General features: G+C 43.3%; 1 protein-coding gene across 8 annotated transcripts in view; it reads right to left on the bottom strand.

The window, feature by feature from the left end:
• Nucleotides 1–22,552, bottom strand: part of cadps2 (Ca++-dependent secretion activator 2) — an 863,559-nt gene that overhangs the window by 148,711 nt on the left and 692,296 nt on the right. For all 8 annotated transcript variants that reach the window (XM_070900583.1, XM_070900582.1, XM_070900585.1 and 5 more), the window contains one exon: nucleotides 18,890–19,046. In XM_070900583.1, the coding sequence (XP_070756684.1) occupies nucleotides 18,890–19,046 (157 nt within the window). The remainder of the gene's footprint in view (nucleotides 1–18,889; nucleotides 19,047–22,552) is intronic.

The following is a 22,552-nucleotide window of genomic DNA, read 5'->3' on the forward strand; positions in this document are numbered from 1 at the left end:
TCGCACTGTCAATTATATCATTCCTACTGTTGTCCTCAAGTAAATTACACAAGACCCTAATTCATGATAATCGTTACAAGTTTGGAAAAAAACCCACAGACGTAACAACAGATCTAGTGACGCGACTGTGAAGGTTAGAGATATGCGGCTACACAAAAGAGAACACGTACAGTCCCCAAACCTCCTCAGGTGTTACTTTCTATTTCTAAACGCACAGGCAGTAAAAGCACACTGCCTCATTGTTACAAAAACAAGGCTGTTTCTACAAAAGCACACTGTATGTGCTTTGTGTGTTCCAGCGATCATCACTGTCATTACTGTTGCCATTGCCACCCACTGAGACATTGTGACTGCTGCACTGCCTTCACAGTTGCTCTAACTAGTTATCACATCCCTCAAGACCGGGCAAAACAAGATCTTCCGCAGAGTAGGCACACTTTATTTTCTACACAGATTTACTTGCGCTGTGTGAAGGCGAACAAGGAGTCCATTTCCAATCTGCTCCAACTGAATTAAACGCCTTGGTTTCAGTCACCCCCTTCTGTTTCCCTGCCAGCACATTAGGGCAAAGTGTGAAGCTGAATCTTACCCAACTGACAACCAACCAACCAGAGATCTTGTGCACAACAGTCTAATGGTTTTTGGACTGTTTGATTGTGTTCCATTTTGGGGCATCGGCCACTTCCACTGATACACTCAGACTGGGCAGCTTGTCTCTGTCTGTATGCTGGGTTGAAGACGAAGAGCCACAGAGAGCAACCTCCTGTATTTCCAAAAGAGAGACCAGCTTCCTTATCCCGACAGCAGATTCGCATTCTTGTGGGATTAAAGCACTGTCGGTTTCTTGACCCTGGACTTGGTGCCACGATGGAGTGCAGCCTGCGGGTCAGCAGTTAGCTGCGTGTCTATAATCTAAATTCATCTATAATCTTTCTGTGTATTTATTTAAGTATTTGTGAATGATGCACGGCCTTACATATGTAAAGTGCGAGTTCTGCATGATTTGTCATTCCTCTGCCAGTTACATAAAATTCGAGTGTTGTGTGACCCTAAATGCACCATGACTCATACATAAATGTAAACTTTGCAGATGGTAATAAACCCTTAAAAATTGTGATCAGAGTCGATGTCGTTTGTTTTTTATATAGTCAGCTCTTCAAGCGACAACACACTAAATCCAATAACCCTTGTCCTCACTTACAAAACTTACCACGTATTCACTGCAACTAACTTGGGTAAAGATAAGCAGATTGTGACAGGAAGGGGCAAGAGGGGCCCAAACTTCCCCGCGGCCCATCTGGGGCCAGTGACCTTCCGGGCCTGGGTCAGTTAGCGAGCAGGAATTGCCCTTTGTACCCTCAAATGAGGCGGCACGCTGTCCCAGGTGCTCCACCTTATTGGAGGGATGCTCCAGAGGCATCAGTATGGCACTGAACAGGTCAGCGTTACACGGCTGCTCCGTGTAGCACAGGTGCACCACAACGCCCCTCCCCTTCATTTAAAGGGGAGGGCCGCTGCTGACTTTGCATGGCCCTTTGGTGGCCATTAGGGAAAATCTCGACAGGGCCAGTGTACGCAACGAGGAGTGCCATGCTGCATGATGGTGGCCCGGTTGAGATGAGGGCTGCCATTGTTGGGCCGACAAAAATGTCGGCCGGTAAAAAAAAAATGTCGGCCCGGGGAGCACACGAACTCCCCTTTAGGATGCGTCCCGGGCAGATGTCAGTGTCCCATGAAGCAGGTGCGAACAACGGACCACGCCAGCCTCACATCCCGCGGGGCAATTTCACGCACAGGGCGCAAAGGGGTCGGCGCGCATGCCGATGATGTCATCGCGGGGTGTGCGCCGGTCCGGGATGCAAATTGAGGGACGTGGCGCAAACTCCAAAATGTCCCCAAAATCTCAGGGGCAATTTCGCCCCAGGTGCCACTGCCGCCCGCCCTCGGAAGCAAAAGGAAATTGCATCCTGTTGGAACCTACTGGCGCACTAACCGTACACAAAAAAGGAGCAATTTAGGCCCCAGAGAGTTTAACAGTAATCGTGCATCAGCAAATAAGGTGAAAGCAGAGAATAATGGTAAAAAGTTAAAATTAAAGGGTCTTTATTTGAATGCACAAAGCATTCGTAACAAGGGTTCTACAAAAAATGAAACCTGCCTAAATATAAACAAAACAGGAAAGGAGAGTATAGGAAAAACTACACTAAGGTAGGACATAGATAGCTAGGGAATATAGAACATGAGTGTAAAAAGATGATTAAAAATAAAGTGAGAGGAACTGCTATTAATAATGAGTTAAACTGTCTGTACAGTAATGCACAGATTGTCTGAAATAAAACAGGGGAACTGGAGGCAATATGTTGTGAGGAATCAGATATAGTAGGGATTACTGAGACATGGCTGCAGAAAAATCAGGACTGGGAATTAAACATTGCAGGATGCAACATATTTAGAAAAGATAGAGAAGGAAAAAGGGGAGGTGGAGTAGTTGTATTTATTAGATATAACATAATGGCAGTAGAAAAAAGTGACGCAGCTATCAGTAAGACAGAAATAGAATCCATGTGGATAGAGATAAAATGTAATGAAGGCTCAATCACATAGAAGTAGTTTACAGACCACCTAATAGTGGAAAGAAGGTGGAGGAAGAAATATGCAAAAAAAATGATAGAAATGAGTAAAACACATAGAATAACAATCATGGGGAATTTCAACTACCCTGAATTTAATTGGCCAGAAGAGGGAGGTAAAAGGGATAACGGAATGGAATTCCTACAATGTGTACAGGAATCCTTTCTAGCCCAATATGGAAGAAGCCCGACAAGGGAGGATTCACTACTGGATCTAGGAATGGGAAATAAACCAGAGCAGAGAGAGAAGTAAAAGTAGGGCGACATCTAGACAATAGTGACCATATTATAATATGTTTTAAGATAATAATTCAGAAGAACATAAGTATAATGAAGACCAGGGTAACATATTGGAAAAAAGCAGATTGCGCGGACTGAGAATAGAACTTTGGAAAATAAAATGGACAACAATATTGGCAAACAATGATGTAGAACAGCAATGGGAAACATTTTAAATGGTGTTCAACAGCGTCCAGGAAAAATATATTCTGCAAAAAGACAAGAACAAGCTAAACACTAAAGAGACACCATGGGTGAATAAAGACATAAGGGAAAAATTGAGAGTAAGCAAAGAGGCATACACAAAGTACATAGACAGCAGGGGAGAGCATGACAAGGGAGAATATGAAGAGATTAGGGGAGAATTCAAAAAAACAATTAGGAAGGCAACTATGAAATTAAATTATCAAGGAACATAAAACAAAATGATAAAATATTCCACAGGCACAAAAATAAATAAAAAAAGGAAAGTCAGGATGGGAATGGTGTTACTAAGGGATAGTCAGGATAAAATCACAGACAGCATTCGCAAAATGGCAGAAATATTAAATAATTACTTTGCTTCAGTATTTACCAGGGAGACAGATTAGGTGGTCATGACATCGAAAGATCAGATTAGAAATGATACAAACACATTTAAAATAAAAAGAAGAGAAGTAGTAAATAAACTAATCAAACTCAAAGAAGATAAAATGCTAGCTCCGGACAGATTACATCTGCGCATTTTAAAAGAACCTAGGATAGAGATAGCAGCGGCACTGTTAAACATATTTAATAATTCATTCAAAAAAATTGTAGTGCCAAAGGATTGGTGGATAGCTAACGTAATACCTATATTTAAGAATGGAGATAGAACATGTCCAGGGAACTATAGACTAGTCAGCTTAACATCGGTGGTAGGAAAAATAATACCAAAATAGTACCAAAAATATAATAATGAATAGTCAGCAACCTCACTGAATTCTTTGAAGGGGTAACAGAGAGAGTAGACAAGGGTATCGCAGTAGATGCAATTTATTTAGATTTCCTAAAGACCTTCGATAAGGTACCACATAATAGACTAATGAATAAGGTCGGAGGCTGCGGCATATTGGGACAAATGGCAGAATGGATAGCTAGCTGGCTTCAAGACAGAAAGCAGAGAGTAGGGGTAAAGGATAGCTATTCAGAGTGGCAGATGGTGGAAAGTGGGGTCCCACAAGAATAAGTGCTGGGACCAATGTTGCTCACAATTTATATTAATGATTTAGACTTTGGAATCAAAAACATAATTTCTAAATTTGCGGATTACACCAAATTTGGTGGGGGGGGGGGAATAGCCAATACTGAGCAGAATGGCAACAAATTAAATGATCAACAACTTGCATTTATATAGCAATTTAACATAGTGAAATGTCACAAGGCGCTTCACAGGAGTATTGTGAGATAAAAAATTTGACATCGAGCCACTTAAGGAGAAATTAGGAAAGGTGACCAAAAGTTGGTCGAAAAGATAGGTTTTAAGGAGCATCTTGAAGGAGGAAAGAGAGGTAGAGAGGCGGAGAGGTCTAGGGAGGGAATTTCAGAGCTTGGGGCCTAGGCAGCTGAAGGCACAGCCACCAATGGTTGAGCGATTAAATCAGGGATGCTCAAGAGGGCAGAATTAGAGGAGTGCAGACATCTCGGGGGGATTGTGGGGCTGGAGGAGATTACAGAGATAGGGAGGGGCGAGGCCATGGAGGCATTTGTAAACAAGGATGAGAATTTTGAAATCGAGGCATTGCTCAACCGGGGGCCAATGTAGGTCAGTGAGCACAGGGGTGATGGATGAGCAGGACTTGGTGCGAGTTAGGACACGGGGAGCCAAGTTAATAAAAAATGGGCACATAGTTGGCAAATGAAATTCAACACAGGTAAATGTAAGGTATTATATTTTGATAAGAAAAATACAGAGGTCACATATTACTTGGAAAATAAGAATCTAAATGGGGTGGAAGAGCAAAGGGATCTCGGAGTGCAAATACACGAATCACTAAAAGTAGCAACGCGGGTTAATAAGATCGTAAAAAAACAAACCAAGCACTAAGGTTTATTTCTAAAGGAATGAAACTGAAAAGTAGAGAAGTTATGCTAAACTTGTATCAAACCTTGGTTAGACCAGACTTGGAGTACTGCGTACAATTCTGGTCACCATATTATATAAAGGATATAGAGGCAGTGGAGAGGGTGAAAAAAGATTTACAAGGATGATACCAGAAATGTGAGCATATACCTATCTGGAAAAGATAAACAGGCTGGGTCTCTTTGGAAGAGCAAAACTAGAGGTTATCAGTATAAGATAGTCAGCTTGAAATCAAATAGGGAACTCGCTACCACAGGGAGTGTTTGAAGCAAATAGTATAGATGCATGTAAGGGGAGGCTAGACAAGCATATGAGGGAGAAGGGAATAGAGGGTTATGCTGATAGTTAGATGAGGAAAGACAGGAGGAGGCTTGAGTGGAGCATAAACAGCGGCATGGATTGGTTGGGCCAAATGGCCTGTTTCTGTGTTGTACATCCTATGTAATTCTATTTAATCCTATCTAATGCTACTTTCTCCTCCAATCCTATGTTCCAGCCTGTATCATTTGTCCATCTGACCCTGGCTTCCTGTGCCATGCCATTCTACTCCACTCTGTGCCACTCCACGCCATGCTACGTCAATCTGTGTGACGCCACACCGTGCTATGCCACACCACCGTCGGTGGTAGAGTCTTCAGCTGCTTTAGCCCTAATCCCTGATATCCTCGTCCCAAAACCTTCTACCGTGCTACTCCCTCCCTTTCTCTAAAAGCTTGCTGCAGACCTATCTCTTCCATCTTCTGTTGGTCGTCTCTCCTAAATCTTCTATTGTCAGTTGGCACCTGTTTCTCCTCGGAAACATCTTGGGTGGTTTACTACGTTAAAGGTGCATTAGAAATGCAAATAGTTGCAGTGGAAGGTGTGATTCACGTTTTCCTTTGGATCCCCATTTAAATGGCATTGAATCTGGAATGACTTTAAAGATTGATAATGCAACACTTACCGCCTATAGCACTGACATGCACCAGTCACTGACTCCCCTGTGTAATGGGGTGTGGAAGCCCGAGTTCTGCTCACTGGTGTTCACCTGTTGTGCCACAATCAGCACCTTTCATGTGCTAAGCTTATAAATGGCTCTGGTTTGCATGCAACTGATAGGCCTACGCCGGAAAGGGCTTGGAGAGTCTAAGCAGCGCATGTAGATGCACACTGCCTGTTTGGAACTGTGCACAAGGAGAGGCCCACACCAAAGTCGAACATATTTTGCCCACAGGGTGTCCATCTTCTTCTAACAGGGCCCTTTGGTGTGCCACGTCTCTTCTTTGGGTCTCCAGTGGCCAGCAGGAGGGCGACGACTTGGAGGAGGGTGACTGGATTGGACGTCACCATAATCCAGGTCACTGATTGGAGCGTGAGCAGGTACAGCAGGAGCGGCGAGGATGGGGCGCAGGAGCGGCGAGAGATCGAGGAGCGATGTGATCGGGGCCCAGGAGAGGCGTGAGTTCGTGGCCCAGGAAAGGCAAAGGCCCAGAGCCAGCACGGGCCAACCCACACTGCGATATGTGTGCGTACTAGGTCTGTGCAGCAGAGCTGGTCTTCAGTCGTCTTGGTTAAGCCTTGCCAGTGGATAAAGGCCTTGCCCTGTCAAGCCCATGTGGTGGTTGGTGTGCAACGGCCACCACACATTAAAAAAATCCACGCTCAAACATCTTCCACCCTTCAAGATGTGGTTCGGGACCTGGAATATTAGGTCCTTTATTGAAAAACCTGTGAACTCTTGCCTTTTTGGTGTGGAAGCAAGTCATCCTCGATGCGAGGGGTCACCTAAGAAGAAGAAGAATAGAAGGAAGCATTGTGCTCTGATCTATGTATTGCGAAAACAAGTAGGCCGTGCGTGCAACCAGCAGCCCTTCCATCGCTGTGAGGTCGGATTTCTGGCCATTGATCCTCATGATGCCCAAGTGCCAGGACTACCAATATAATCAGCTAATCTGGCATTACCTGCTTATTTGGGCACAAGTGCACAAAGCACCCGAGGAGCAGTGGTCCTGGTGGGTCTGCATCAGGAGCATATTACTAACCCCCAGAATGTGCTCAGAGATCCATCCCAAACTTGCGCACTTTGAGAGCATTGTACCAGTATGCCTAGAAAGTCCACACTTACAAATTCGTAACCACACCCAATTACCTTCCCAGAGCCTCATCACTTTGACTACAACAGAATTTAAAAACGATGGGCTGGAATCACTGCCCATTCACAGGCAATGGGCAGAAGCTCTAACACATCACACGGATGAACTGAACATCAGTGATTTATTTCCGGTCATCAATCAGCACTTTTTCGGATTACCAAACATGTGAACTTAATGTGCCATGTGCAGAAGCAGCCAATCTTGTAAGCGGCACTGCCTGATGCCAACGTTCTCTATCAGTTACAATTATTTAATTTTGCTGAAATATCCAGCTTTACTGAAATGACAGGCCTGATCCCCATGATTTCCTATCCATTATGAATTAATAGATGGAAAATCTTATAAAGCATACCTGTGATTTCTTGATACGCACTCCCAGCAGGCAAGACTTCCTGCCAGGAGCACAATCATTAAGTGGGCCTCATTATGTTCTGCTAAATCTTTTGACAGAAAACGAAGCTGAAATAAACCCAGAAAATTCAATCAGTTTATGAACTAAAAGAACTTTGTGGAGTCTTCATCAATCAGGGTCATGTGCTTCCCGATTGTGATTATCCACAGAATGGAAGACAATAGTTGTATGGTATATTACCATAACAGAGGCATACAAATATAAGCAAATATATGTATGTGCACGCTCATGTATAACTCATATGATAGGTATACGATGGAAATATATTCAAAGGCTGCTATAACCACAAAGCATAAGGATGGATTCTGCAATACATTTTCTTATTGTGTAGTAAGACAGATAGAACAGTTAGATATAAACAGTTAGAGATGCAGGTAATAAGAACATAAGAACATAAGAAATAGGAACAGGAGTAGGCCATACGGCCCCTCGAGCCTGCTCCACATTCAATAAGATCATGGCTGATCTGATCATGGACCCAGCTCCACTTCCCCGCCCACTCATAGAAACATAGAAATTAGGTGCAGGAGCAAGCCATTCAGCCCTTCGAGCCTGCACCGCCATTCAATAAGATCATGGCTGATCATTCAACCTCAGTACCCCTTTCCTGTTTTCTCTCCATACCCCTTAATGCCTTTGGCCGTAAGGGCCATATCTAACTCCCTTTTGAATATATCGAACGAACTGGCCTCAACAACTTTCTGTGATAGAGAATTCCACAGGTAAACCACTCTCTGAGTGAAGAAGTTTCTCCTCATCTCGGTCCTAAATGGCTTACACCTTACTCTTAGACTGTGACCCCTGGTTCTCGAACTCGCCAGCAACGGGAACTTTCTTCCTGCCTCTAACCTGTCCAATCCCGTCAGAATTTTATATGCTTCTATGAGATCCCTTCTCATTCTTCTAAACTCCAGTGGATACATAGAAACATAGAAAATAGGTGCAGGAATAGGCCGTTCGGCCCTTCCAGCCTGCACCACCATTCAATGAGTTCATGGCAGAACATGCAACTTCAGTACCCCATTCCTGCTTTCTCACCATACCCCTTGATCCCCCTAGTAGTAAGGACTTCATCTAACTCCTTTTTGAATATATTTAGTGAATTGGCCTCAACATTAACCAGCAATGCCACCCCGCCTCCTTTTCCTTTCTGTCTATCCTTCCTAAATGTTGAATACTCTTGGATGTTGAGTTCCCAGCCTTGGTCACCCTGGAGCCATGTCTCCGTGATGCCAACCACATCGTATCCGTTAACTGCTATCTGCACAGTTAATTCGTCCACCTTATTCCGAATACTCCTCGCATTGAGGCACAGAGCCTTCAGGCTTGCCTTTTTAACACACTTTAACCCTTTAGAATTTTGCTGTAAAGTGGCCCTTTTTGTTTTTTGCCTTGGGTTTCTCTGCCCTCCACTTTTACCCTTCTCCTTTCTGTCTTTTGCTTCTGTCTCCATTTTGTTTCCCTCTGTCTCCCTGCATTGGTTCCCATCCCCCTGCCATATTAGTTTAACTCCTCCCCAACAGCACTAGCAAACACTCCCCTGAGGACATTGGTTCTGGTCCTGCCCAGGTGCAGACCGTCCGGTTTGTACTGGTCCCACCTCCCCCAGAACCGGTTCCAATGCCCCAGGAATTTGAATCCCTCCCTGCTGCACCACTGCTCAAGCCACGTATTCATCTGAGCTATCCTGCGATTCCTACTCTGACTAGCATGTGGCACTGGTAGCAATCCTGAGATTACTACTTTTGAGGTCCTACTTTTTAATTTAACTCCTAGCTCCCTAAATTCGTCTCTATATGTACCGCGACAACTGGCTGTTCACCCTCCCTTTTCAGAATGTGCAGCACCCGCTTCGAGACATCCTTGACCCTTGCACCAGGGAGGCAACATACCATCCTGGAGTCTCGATTGCGGCCGCTGACACGTCTATCTATTCCCCTTACAATATAATCCTCTATCACTATCGCTCGCCCACTCTTTTTCCTGCCCTCGTATGCAGCAGAGCCAGCCACGGTGCCATGAACCTGGCTGCTGCTGCTCTCCCCTGATGAGTCATCCCCCTCAACAGTACCAAAAGCGGTGTATCTGTTTTGCAGGGGGATGACCGCAGGGGACCCCTGCACTACCTTCCTTGCACTGCTCTTCCTGTTGGTCTTCCATTCCCTATCTGGCTGTGTACCCTTTACATGCGGTAAGATCAACTCACTAAATGTGCTATTCACATCATTCTCAGCATCGTGCATGCTCCAGAGTGAATCCACCCGTAGCTCCAGTTCCGCAATGCGGTTCGTCAGGAGCTGGAGGCGGATACACTTCCCGCACACGTAGTCGTCAGGGACACCGGAGGCATCCCTGATTTCCCACATGGTACAGAAGGAGCATAACTCGTGTCCGAGCTCTCCAGCCATGACTTAACCCCTAGATTAACTTAATTTGGCAACCACAATGCTAAAGGTTACTTACTGAAATAGAAAAGAAAAAGAAATGCTACTTACCAATCACCAGCCAATCACTTACTCCTTTGGCTGTGACGTCACCTTTCAATTTCTTTCTACTTCTTTTTTGCCTTCTGTCCCTGCTGCAGCTGCTCAAGCACTGGTCTTTTGTAGGCCTCACCAACACTGACGCCGGAACTTCCGCCTCTCGCCGACTCCCCGAGCTCCTGGTCGTACTGGTCTTTTGTAGGCCTCACCAACGCTGCTGCCAGAACTCCCGCCTCTCGCCGATACAAGCCCAGTTGATCCATTCTCTCCTCATATATCAGTCTTGCCATCCCGGGAATCAATCTGGTGAACCTTCGCTGTACTCCCTCAATAGCAAGAACGTCCTTCCTCAGATTAGGAGACAAAAACTGAACACAATATTCCAGGTGTGGCCTCACCAAGGCTATGTACAACTGCAGTAAGACCTCCCTGCTCCTATATTCAAATCCTCTAGCTATGAAGGCCAACATGGCATTTGCCTTCTTCACCGCCTCCTGTACCTGCATGCCAAACTTCAATGACTGATGTACCATGACACCCAGGTCTCGTTGCACCTCCCCTTTTCCTAATCTGTCACCATTCAGATAATATTCTGTCTTCCTGTTTTTGCCACCAAAGTGGATAACCTCACATTTATCCACATTATATTGCATCTGCCATGCATTTTCCCACTCACCTAACCTGTCCAAGTCACCCTGCAGCCTCTTAGCATCCTCCTCACAGCTCACACCGTCACCCAGCTTAGTGTCATTTGCAAACTTGGAGATATTAAATTAAATTCTTTGGTCTAAATCATTGATGTATGTTGTAAATAGCTGGGGTCCCAGCACTGAATCCTGCGGCACCCCACTAGTCACTGCCTGCCATTCTGAAAAGGAACAGTTTATTCCGACTCTCTGCTTCCTGTCTGCCAACCAGTTCTCTATCCACATCAGTACATTACCCCCAATACCATGTGCTTTAATTTTGCACACTAATCTCTTGTGTGGGACCTTGTCAAAAGCCTTTTGAAAGTCCAATTACACCACATCCACTGGTTCTCCCTTGTCCACTCTACTAGTTACATCCTTAAAAAATTCTCGGAGATTTGTCAAGCATGATTTCCCTTTCATAAATCCATGCTGACTTGGACCAATTCTGTCACTGCTTTCCAAATGTGCTGCTATTTCATCTTTAATAATTGATTCCAACATTTTCCCCACCACTGATGTCAGGCTAACCGGTCTATAATTCCCTGTTTTCTCTCTCCCTCCTTTTTTAAACAGTGGTGTTACGTTAGCGATCCTCCAGATAGGAACTGATCCAGAGTCAATAGAATGTTGGAAAATGATCACCAATGCATCCACTATTTCTAGGGCCACTTCCTTAAGTACTCTGGGATGCAGCCTATCAGGCCCTGGGGATTTAGCGGCCTTCAATTTCCCGAACACAATTTCCTGACTAATAAGGATTTCCTTCAGTTCCTCCTTTTCGCTAGACCCTCGAACCCTTAGTATTTCCAGAAGGTTATTTGTGTCTTCCTTAGTGAAGACAGATCCAAAGTATTTGTTCAATTGGTCTGCCATAATTCCATAACTCCTTATCTCCTTATCGGTAAGAAACTGTTTATTTCTGTCTTAAATTTATTCAATGTCCCAGCTTCCACAGCTCTCTGAGGCAGCGAATTCCACAGATTAACAACCCTCTGACAGAAAAAATTTCTCCTCATCTCTGTTTTAAATGGGCGACCCCTTATTCTAAGATCATGCCCTCTAGTTCTAGTCTCCCCCATCAGTGGAAACATCCTCTCTGCATCCACCTTGTCAAAAAGCTCTTGTCATAATCTTATACATCTCAATAAGATCACCTCTCATTCTTCTGAATTTCAATGAGTAGACGACCAACCTACTCAACCTTTCCTCATAAGTCAACCCCCTCATCCCCGGAATCAACCCGAGTGAACCTTCTCTGAACTGCCTCCAAAGCAAGTATATCCTTTCGTAAATATGGAAACCAAAACTGCATGCAGTATTCCAGGTGTGGCCTCACCAAAACCTTATATAGCTGTAGCAAGAAGTCCCTGCTTTTATACTCCATCCCCTTTGCAATAAAGGCCAAGATACCATTGGCCTTCCTGATCACTTACTGTACCAGCATACTATCCTTTTGTGTTTCATGCACAAGTACCCCCAGGTCCCGTTGTACTGCAGCAATTTGCAATCTTTCTCCATTTAAATAACAACTTGCTCTTTCATTTTTTTCTGCCAAAGTGCATGACCTCACAATTTCCAACATTATACTCCATCTGCCAAATTTTTGCCCACTCACTTTGCCTGTCTATGTCCTTTTGCAGATGTTTTTTGTCCTCCTCACACATTGCTTTTCCTCCCATCTTTGTATCATCAGCAAACTTAACTACATTACACTCAGTCCCTTCTTCCAAGTAGTTTATATAGATTGTAAATAGTTGGAGTCCCAGCACTGATCCCTGCGGCACCCCACTAGTTACTGGTTGCCGATCCGAGAATGAACCATTTATCCTGACTCTCTGTTCTCTGTTAGTTAGCCAATCCTCTATCCATGCTAATATATTACCCCCAACCCCGTGAACTTTTATCTTGTGCAGTAACCTTTTATGTGGCACCTTGTTAAATGCCTTCTGGAAATCCAAATACACCACATCCACTGGTTCCTCTTTATCCACCCTGTTCGTTACATCCTCAAAAAACTCCAGCAAATTTGTCAAACATGACTTCCCCTTCATAAATCCATGCTGTCTCTGTCTAACCAAACTTTGTTTTTCCAAATGTCCTGCTAGTGCTTCTTTAATACTGGACTCCAACATTTTCCCAACCACACATGTTAGGCTAATTGGTCTATAGTTTCCTGCTTTTTGTCTGCCTCCTTTTTTAAATAGGGGTGTTACATTTGCAGTTTTCCAATCTGCTGGGACCTCCCCAGAATCCAGGGAATTTTGATAAATTACAACCAATGCATCCACAATCCCAGCCGCTACTTTTCTTAAAACCCTAGAATGCAAGCCATCAGATCCAGGGGATTTATCTGCCTTTAGTCCCATTATCTTACTGAGTACCACCTCCTTAGTGATTGTGATTGTGTTAAGTTCCTCCCCCGCTATAGCCCCTTGACTATCCACTGACGGAGTATTGTTAGAGTCCTCTACTGTAAAGACTGATACAAAATATTTGTTCAGAGTTTCTACCAGCAGCTTTTGTAGTGTTCTTCTAATTCAGATTCGAGGGCCAGAATTTTAGTCGGGAAGCAGGTTAGGAGTGGCGGGGAGGGATCTTGGAAGCATTCAGGAAACCCGGGAGAACAGATTTCCTGTAGACCCTGCCGAATTTAATGCCAGGGCCTGATTTGTAGTTGAAACCTGTCTCCCACCCGCAGCCAGCCAGATGGGGAGGTTGGCTGGCTGCAGGAGGGTAGGCCTGCTGCAATAGGATGCAGAAAGGAGGGAGGGAGGGAGTGATCAGGTGGGGGCTGGGAGCTGTGCGTGATTGGGTGTGGGGAGGGGGTGGGGGGGGGAGGGCGGGGAGAGGTAGGGGGAGGCCGAGAATCTTCGCCTGCCTGGAGAACAATCGGGGGGTCGGGGAGGGGAGGGTGGAGGGAGGGAACAGGGCCGGATGGAGAACGATCAGGAAGGATGGGGGGGCGGCGGGGGTGGTGAGGGGAGGCCGGGAAGATGATCAGAGGCCTGGGGAGGTGGTGGGGGGATAGGATGCCAGGGATGGGGTGGAAACGAAGACACGTACCTTCTGAATCCAGCAGTCCTTGCCTTGCATTAGCTGTTGGGTTTGCCGAGGCCTGCAAAACCCAACCAGGCAGAGTTAAATTAAAATGCAGGTTAAATCTGAGGCACACTAGCCTCAGTATCGTATTTAAATGAGGGACAGGTTGGCTGCCCAGTCCCCATCCCGCCTGCGTTAAAACCAGAAGTGGCTGGGTTGGAGGTTCTGGTCGGGATTCAGATTTTTTAATAATTTAACTACTCACCCGACTGCAACCCACCCTTTTTAGGGGGTTAAAATTCCTCCGTTGTAGAGTCAAGCATTTGTTTTATTTGGTCCTAAGAGTCTGGTGCCAGACTACAGACTCAGGTTTAACAGCAATAAGCAATGGATAAACAACTGTCAGCTCCCAGACATTAGATTCCCGTGGTCCAAATCAGAATAATATAGAACCAGCTAAACATCAGCTCAACGAGCTGAAAGACCTTACCTTATTGCTACCTTATTTTATTGTATGACAATAATGTAACTTTTCTGCTTCCCATTAATAACAAACAAATATGACAAACAGGAAAAGATCAGCCTTTCCCATTCCATTATACAACTTAAAACCATGATCCCCATCGCCAGCAACCATGCAGAATAACAGAAAATTCAAGGAAAGAAAATCTGGTAAGTTCCTTTCTGTCCCCCACTCTCCCCTATATCTGAAGATGATCAAACAAATTCCAGAAGACCACAGTGAAGGGGAGACACTTCCCCAAATCCCCACCGACAGTGTATACACGAGTGATTTCAGCCACAGCTAGGAACTTGAGCAGCTCCACTTTGAATACTTGCAGCAAATCTGCACTCACTGCATTAGCCAGAAACTTGTTCCAAAGGTAAATGAACCTCTGTAATAAGATCAACCTCCTGACATCTAACCCAGTTCTATCCTTATAAAAAAAATATGTGCGTCTCCTGGTCCCCCCGAACCTATCTAACTTAAATAGCCTATTCACACCTGGACCAAATCCAACACTTCCATTATTTTAAACACCTCAATCAAATGTTTTAAATTTAATCTATGCTTTTCAAAAGTAAAAAGCCCCAGCTCTCTAAGCTTGCTGTGGTAACTAAGGGCTTTTAAACTAGGCCCTCCTCTGAACCTTTTCCAGGCCCTTTACATCAGCCACCATATGAGAGGAACCAAGCTGGACACTGGGGGGGGGGGGGGGGGCGAAACTGCCCACCCCCCGGGGGCGGTAACCATCTGGGGCTGGGACTTTCTGCGCCCAGTGCCGAAGTCCTCCTCCCGCCGCAGAATTCAGCTTACCGCTCCTCAAAGGAAGCAGAGCACAATCCCGCGCGTTCCACGTCCTTTGGCGGTGGTTTCCGGGGCGTTACTGGGGCGGTGAGTCAAGCACTACGCTGATGTTCCACATAGCGCTGACGCGCTTCAATGCCCCTCCCCGACGCTGCGCACTCTGCATGGTCTCTGATGGCCTCCACAAGGCTACCAGGGAAACATAAATGGTACTGGCTTTTAAATAAATAAGTGAAAAATGTACCAGATGCATTTTTCTATCATAAACAATCTCAGCAACGTAATCAGTAACTGTCATAAAGAATTGATATTTATGAAATTGGACTGGTTTAGTTAATGAGAAAAGGATCAATTGTCAATTCATAATTCTGAAACATGGCTGAATAATAATTGTCCTAATAAAATCTATACACTGAACAATTTTTAATCTTATATCACTGACCATTTTAATTACTTCGAAATGCTGTGAAAATCAAACTGAATCTGGAATAATACTTATACTGAATAGGGACTTCATATAACAGCATTAGCATGTGGCTGAAAAGAATGTGCTTTTCAACAGATATAGTTAACAGCATTCACTACTGCAGAAGACTTCCGAGCAATGAAATGAAGGAGAAAGATTGCAAATTAATTGAAAACTGTAACAGTATATATGGTTATCATAGATACTGATTAGCGTGATGTGAATAGCCAAGGACATCATCATATTATTACTCAATAACCTGTCATGACAAATAGATGCAGTAATTTACCTTAATGAATGCCTGCTCAGACAGACTTTGAAATCATTAGTGGATTATTTCTTTCACACTGTCTGCATATGCATTATCAAACTCCTTCTGTATTTCACTGTCCTAATTTGAACATCAGTCCTAAAAGCTTATGCCTAGAGCCCACAAGAGAGACAACACTGGTAATATCTCAATCAAAGCCATGGTGTTAAGAGTGCAGGATTGTTCTGCATCCAGAGTTTGAGGAATCGCCTGACATGCAGTTTTCTGATCCGGAAACTGAAACTGAATCAACTTGAAAAAATATAATCTTTCTAATGGACTCACTACAAAAGTAATCCACTGAGAGCCTCACCTTTTCATTTCATAATTAGATTCTAATAATGAGAGATGACATTCTCAGTCACTCTGGGCTCTATTATGGCTAATCAGTTTCCACTTCACTATCCCTGTTAATTATTAACACTAGCCTTTTTATTGTCCTGAGATGACATTATGGCATTCGCCTATTCATATGTTTTTTTAAAGAGATATACTTCAACGGAGATACAAGTATGTTGATTTTAAAATGCTTCGAAAAAGTTGAACACCTGTTCTCGTAATTCTTATCTCCAAGCCTTCAAAATAACGGATTTTTTTTCTAGCTATCTAAAAAAAAATCTCTTAATTAGGAAATGAGTCTTCTAGTGAGATACATATGGGAGCTAACTCCCTCCAGAATGGTCATTTGATGCTTGAAAACAGCATGTTCTGCTATGTGCTTTCACAGTCAGTATGATGCAATGGTCTAAGGTTCTTGAATACGGTGAAATAACAACCTACTTCTTCATTTTCAGTGAAAATATTAGAACACCATTTACACTTTTTCAGCATTTTTTTACAGGCTAATTACACATTGGTTTAAAGGCTGAGGTTGTTTTTAGCGAACATTTGGGTCATTTGCAGATCTTATTAAATTGTGTTGATTGTGGCATTTTCAGGCAAGGATGAAAATGGGTGAAGAGGTTTCGAGCATATAATAATTTGGCTCAACTGTACAATTGTTTTTAAAAAAAGAGGTATACCACAGAATGGAGCATATTTCAAATTCATGTTATGCCCCACTGTTCCTTAGGTAACTCCACACTTCTCTAGAGGAAGAAAGGAAGGATGGAAACATAGAGTTATCCCGTTCAACATTTGAACACTTCCCTGGAGTTGGAGGAATGCAGAGTTTTCGGAAGGTTTTAAGGCTGGAGTAGGTAACAGAGTAAAGGAAGGGTGCAGCCATCGAGAGATTTAAACACAGAATTTTAAATTGGAAGTGTTGGGGGGGTGGGGGGGGGGGGTGCGGGGGACTGACGCCAATGTGTAGGTCAGCGAGCAAGGCTATGGACCAAGGGCTGGAAAGTGGGATTAGGCTGGATTGCTCTTTTTTGACTGGCGCAGAAATGGCCTCCTTCCGTGCCATAAATTTCTATGATTCTATATGGATTAATTGAATTATAAAACAGTATTTGGACAAAAGCAAACTAAGAATCTATGCTCCAGTTGTCGCCATTCTATTTCTACTATGTTGCATGCAGCTTGCTTGCTATGAGGACAATGCCACAGGATCGACAAAACATTTCATCTAACTTGCAAGCATCACTTACCTAAAAATCACTTAAAAATCCTTGACACATGCTACATGCTTTCAAGCAAATTCTGGAAGATCATACATAACAAACTACAATCACTGTAGGACTTTTGGTATAGTGACACTAGTTTTCCAGCAGAGTTCTTATTCAATAATATTTTAAACGGTCTGCATATGAATGGTTTATCAGCACAGCAGTTTGCCAATCCAATGCATAAGATCCTAACTATTTGGGAGGAATCTCCATAACAGGACAGGAAAGATCCCAGACCCAGCAGACTGGAAGTAGTGTCTCCCTATTCCACCTTCCAAGGCAACACATGTTGGTGCTTCAAAACACTGTTGCTTGAGGCCTTGGTCTAACAGGTAATCATAGAATCATTGAAGTTTACAGCACGGAAGGAGGTCATTTCAGCCCATCGTGTCCATGCCGGCCAACAAGAGGCTATCCAGCCTAATCCTACTTTCCAACTCTAGGTATGTAGCTCTGCAGGTTATGGCACTTCATGTGCATATCCAAGTACTTTTTAAATGTGGTGAGGGTTTCTGCCTCTGCCATCCTATCAGGCAGTGAGCTCTAGACACCCATAACCATCTGGGTGAAGAAATTTGCTCTCAAATCCCCTCTAAATTTTTTACCAATTACTTTAAATTTATGCCCACTGGTTGTTGACCCTGCTAAGGGAAATAGGCCCTTGCTATCCACTATATTTAGGCCCCTCATAATTTTATACACCTCAATGATGTCTCCCCTAAGCCTCCTCTGTTCCAAGGAAAACAAACTCAGCCTATCCAATCTGTCCTCATAGCTAAGATTCTCCACTCCCGGCAACATCCTGGTAAATCTCCTCTGTACCCTCTCCAGTGCAATCATGTCCTTCCTGTAATGCGGTGACCAGTAATAGGAGACTAAGTATCCATTTAGTTCCTAGCACATGATTACATTGCTGTGCAGGCTAGAATTTGATCTCAAACTAGCTTACCCCTTTTAAGGAATGAAATGTCTTGCCAGTTTTCAAAAAGTATGCCTCTTTACTTTCAAATAGCTTATAAGATGTGTTTGGGTAGATTTTATGAATTTGCGCAAATGGCGAGAATCTGCGACCACTGGGAGTGCACATCGGGAATTTGTGCTGTGGAGATCAGTGGGCCCCACAGGATCTGCCATCCGTTAGTTTTAATGGGCAGAAAATCTCGTGGGGCCAGTTAATCACCACAACTTGAAATTTTGCTATGTCTTCCCAACGGGCAACACTCTGTTCTCAAAGCGTCAATACGAATAATTTACCTTTACTTGCAAACTACTACTGTTCAAAGCATAATTCAAGAAATATACAATCAAACGTATTTTTGAAAGGAAGGATTAATGCGTCACTCCTCAAAAAAAAGATGCTATAGCAAATCTTAAAAGATCAAAGCACAGCTATTGAAAAGGAAGAAGAAATCCAACAGACGCTTACGTTCATTCCTCAAATAATTATTGAGCAGTTGAAAAAGTGGAAAGGTGTCCCAAGAGTCTGTGGGCTGTGCTTCAAGGGTTGCATCCATATCGACAGCAAAGAGTGACCAAAAGATCTCTGCATGCTCCGCCATTAGATCAGGCCACCAGGCAAAGGCCTAAGAGACAATGAACAAACTTCAGATCAAGGTTATAATATGACAGTTAGGCCAGACAATTTTTAAATCCGATCTCCTCGTTGCCATCTTTCAAGCTCATTCTGCAAATAGCTCGCATTAAAAGAAATGAGGGGATGTGTAAAATGCTCCTCAATTAAAAAATTTCCATCAGAAATGTATATATCCTTCTAAATTTGCAAAACCAAATGCAAAATTGTGGTCTTCAGTTGTCCAAAATCAGCAGCAGCTTCAAGCTTTAGAACAGTTTACATCGACAACCCACCCTCATTGCTTTTGTCATGTTTTCTTGACTGAAAATTGTCTGGCCTTACATGGAGGCTATTGAAAAAATCTGAGTTATTTCATCATGCATGATGGTGTGGTATCTATGGGATTAGCATCATACGCAAAATGTAAATGTGCAGTTAACTAGATTAAAATGTACTTATATACTGCATTAGCAACTGATTCGTGCATGGCTGCTGCTTCCTAAGTGTAGTCGGCTGGCTGTTGCAATGGTTTGGCTAGAAAAGGAGGTTAAAAAGGCAATAACTTTATTCTCATTCTGATTTCCTCAGTTTAGCACCATATTAGGCAAGAGGTTGAAATACTGTGTGACATGAGAACTTCCCCATTGTAGAATTTTAGCATTCCAATTCCAACCTCTTCCAGCCCTTTATCCCCACCCTATAGTCATTAATACAAAATGTAATCTAGGTCTGGTATATGTTGCTGCGATTTTCTGCCATGTGCTATGTTGACATTCTATCCAGGCACTGGGGAGGGAACAAGTAATACTTGAGTGTTTTGTTATTGGCTTTAGAGAGTGATGACAACAATCTACTGTTGTATGGCACCTTTCAAATTTAATGTAGTGAAACATTGTAAGGGGAGACATGAGCTCCGAACTTGGTGGAAGCTAAGTTCCGCCCAAGTTCGGCCCCCTGGACATTGATCAGAAGTTGACGCTACTTTGGGCGGAATTTTCATGAAAAAGTCCTCGAAAGACCGGCGGCAGTGGGCGGGAGAAATGCAATCCTCGATAAAGTACCGCCGAGGGTTGAGTCACGCCCAGGGAGGGGGAACAGATAATTTACAACATTTTTTTAAAAAACACTGGAAAACCTTCAGGGGACCCCATCCACCTGAATCGCTGGAAAAAAAATTAAGAAAATAAGTTTACTAATCTTTTTTTAACAGGTCTTCATACTTACCATTGAGATTAGACCTGCCTCCACACGGCGGTCTTTTCCTCTGCTGCAGTGGACACCGGCCTGGACCAAACTGACAGCTCGGTGGGTGGGACGACACTTATGTGAGTTGCATGTCAGTGGACGTCAGTGAGCGGTCCCCAGCGGTCTTCCCTCCCCGCCGGTGGGAGGCCTCCACCAAACTCGTTCGGAGGGGAAACCGCCCAGAAAACTCGGCGGCAGCGGGCGGCAAGTCCACCAAGTTTGGCCTCCTGGACATTGATCAGAAGTTGACGGAATGTGTGCTTGGAGAGATATAGCAGTACTGAAGGTTTTATAAAAAGTAGAGCAACATGACTGACAATGATGGAAGTGGGCGATGCCAAGAACAGAGCGGAAATTGGGTGCAGAGTTGGAGTAGCTGAAGAGGTAGGGTGGGAATATACATATGGCAGGGTGGGCAACAAAACCGACTGGCAATTTTTTTGGTGGCCATTTTAGGAGGCAGAATTGTCGCAGCGAGTCACACCATACCATTTGACTTGCTCTTACCCCTCAAAACTACCTGAAAACGGCTAGTTGTGCACAGGTAATCCGAGCCTTACAGTCTCATCTTTCATCTTGGAGGGCTACATTTTCTGATGAATTTAAGGTGCCACTGTGATGGACACTAGCATTTCTGATACATGTATTCAGGTAAAACTTTTACTAGAGAGAACTGAAAATAAAATTATGTTTTTAAATCAAAAATGTGCTGTAATATATTTTTATTGATAATTAGTTATGATTAACCATGTTTAATGATTTTACTGATCTCAATAAAAGAGCTGTTGAAATGCTCTACATTTGTTCACACCAGAAGCTCTTTAAACACAGCGTCTCAGAGATCCAATTGCTTGTTTTATTTTGGTCAGTTTAGGAATATATGGAGCCATAAACAGGCAGAAGTGGAAGACATTGTGAGACTCAATTTTTGTTACCACTTTAATTTAACTCGGGAAGGTCCAGATATTTGGAAGAAATGAAAAATCTTCTGCCCTGGTGGGTCCTCGTGCAAATAACTCTCTCGCAATTGAACTGACAATTGCTTTTTCTCTCCCTCTGTCATTTAGTGTGCACACGAATCTCAGCTTCTACAAAGGTGTCCCAAACACCACTGGAGAAAATGAGGGAAGGGGAGAAAGGGACGGGAATAATAATGTGGGGGCAAATGCAGATTCATGCGTGCTGCAGATATAAACTGTAAATGGGATTCTAACTCGTTAATAATTATCGTCATTAGATAAGACGCATCTTGCCCATGTTGCAATCCACTATAACATCTGGACTAAAGTTGTATTTATTAATAAACAATTACTAAGCATAAGAAAAGTTAAAATTAACCTTCAGGTGCTCTTCACCAGTGAAGTACTTGCCAATTTCAAATCAAACATAAAACAGGCCAATTGATGTCTCAGCTGAAGCTTTCTATTGAATATGGTTTTTGAGGATAAAATGCCTTTAAGATTTCAGCTGTGGGATCCTCCAGCTCCATACTGTAAGCTCAGAGGAAGGGGAGGATATTAAAGACTACTTCCCCGCTCAGATATTGCCTTTTTAAAATGATTATAAACGGAATGCATGCCTCGTCTATGGTAGCAAACATGAAGAAATGCCCAATGGTGGAATCCCCACTGGTCACATACCTCTCTTCCCTTTATGAATCCACACATGTGAAAGTGTTTGTTGAATAAAAAAAAATCCAAACATTTAAACAAAAGTTAATAGCTGTAATTTGAGAATCACATCATGTATCCCTGTAAACACAAGATGTCCATCCATTAACCAAAGTTGCATTTGCATCTTCCTCTCTGTCCACCCATTGATCCAATTGTTTAGAACCTTTGTACTATGAGCTCTTACAAATGAAGTGTTGTGTGAAAAAGCATTTCATGCAATGCAATTAACCCCCACGCAGTTTCCTACAAAATGCACTGATAAATCAGTTTCATTCTGCAGCCAGTATATGCAGGAGGTGTTAACAGCCAAGAAATGTAATGAATATTTTCCATTAATAGTCCTGATAGTTGCTGGATTTTTTTTGGTTTCAATTAAATACAAGATTATTTGCTTCTTGACATTGTCACATTTTAATCATTTTTAAATACTAATTATTGCACAATAGAATAACTGGAATAGAGGCAACTTAATTAATCTAGGTTTACGAGTCATGGCTGAAACTTCTTGTTATAATACACCTGTACTGCTGTGTGCAGTTTTTACATATTCCAAAAATATACAAGAGTGCAGGTTTTATATATATTGCAGAAATAATTA

The sequence above is a fragment of the Pristiophorus japonicus genome, chromosome 15, assembly GCF_044704955.1.
Source record: "Pristiophorus japonicus isolate sPriJap1 chromosome 15, sPriJap1.hap1, whole genome shotgun sequence".
Classification (NCBI taxonomy): Eukaryota; Metazoa; Chordata; class Chondrichthyes; family Pristiophoridae; genus Pristiophorus; species Pristiophorus japonicus.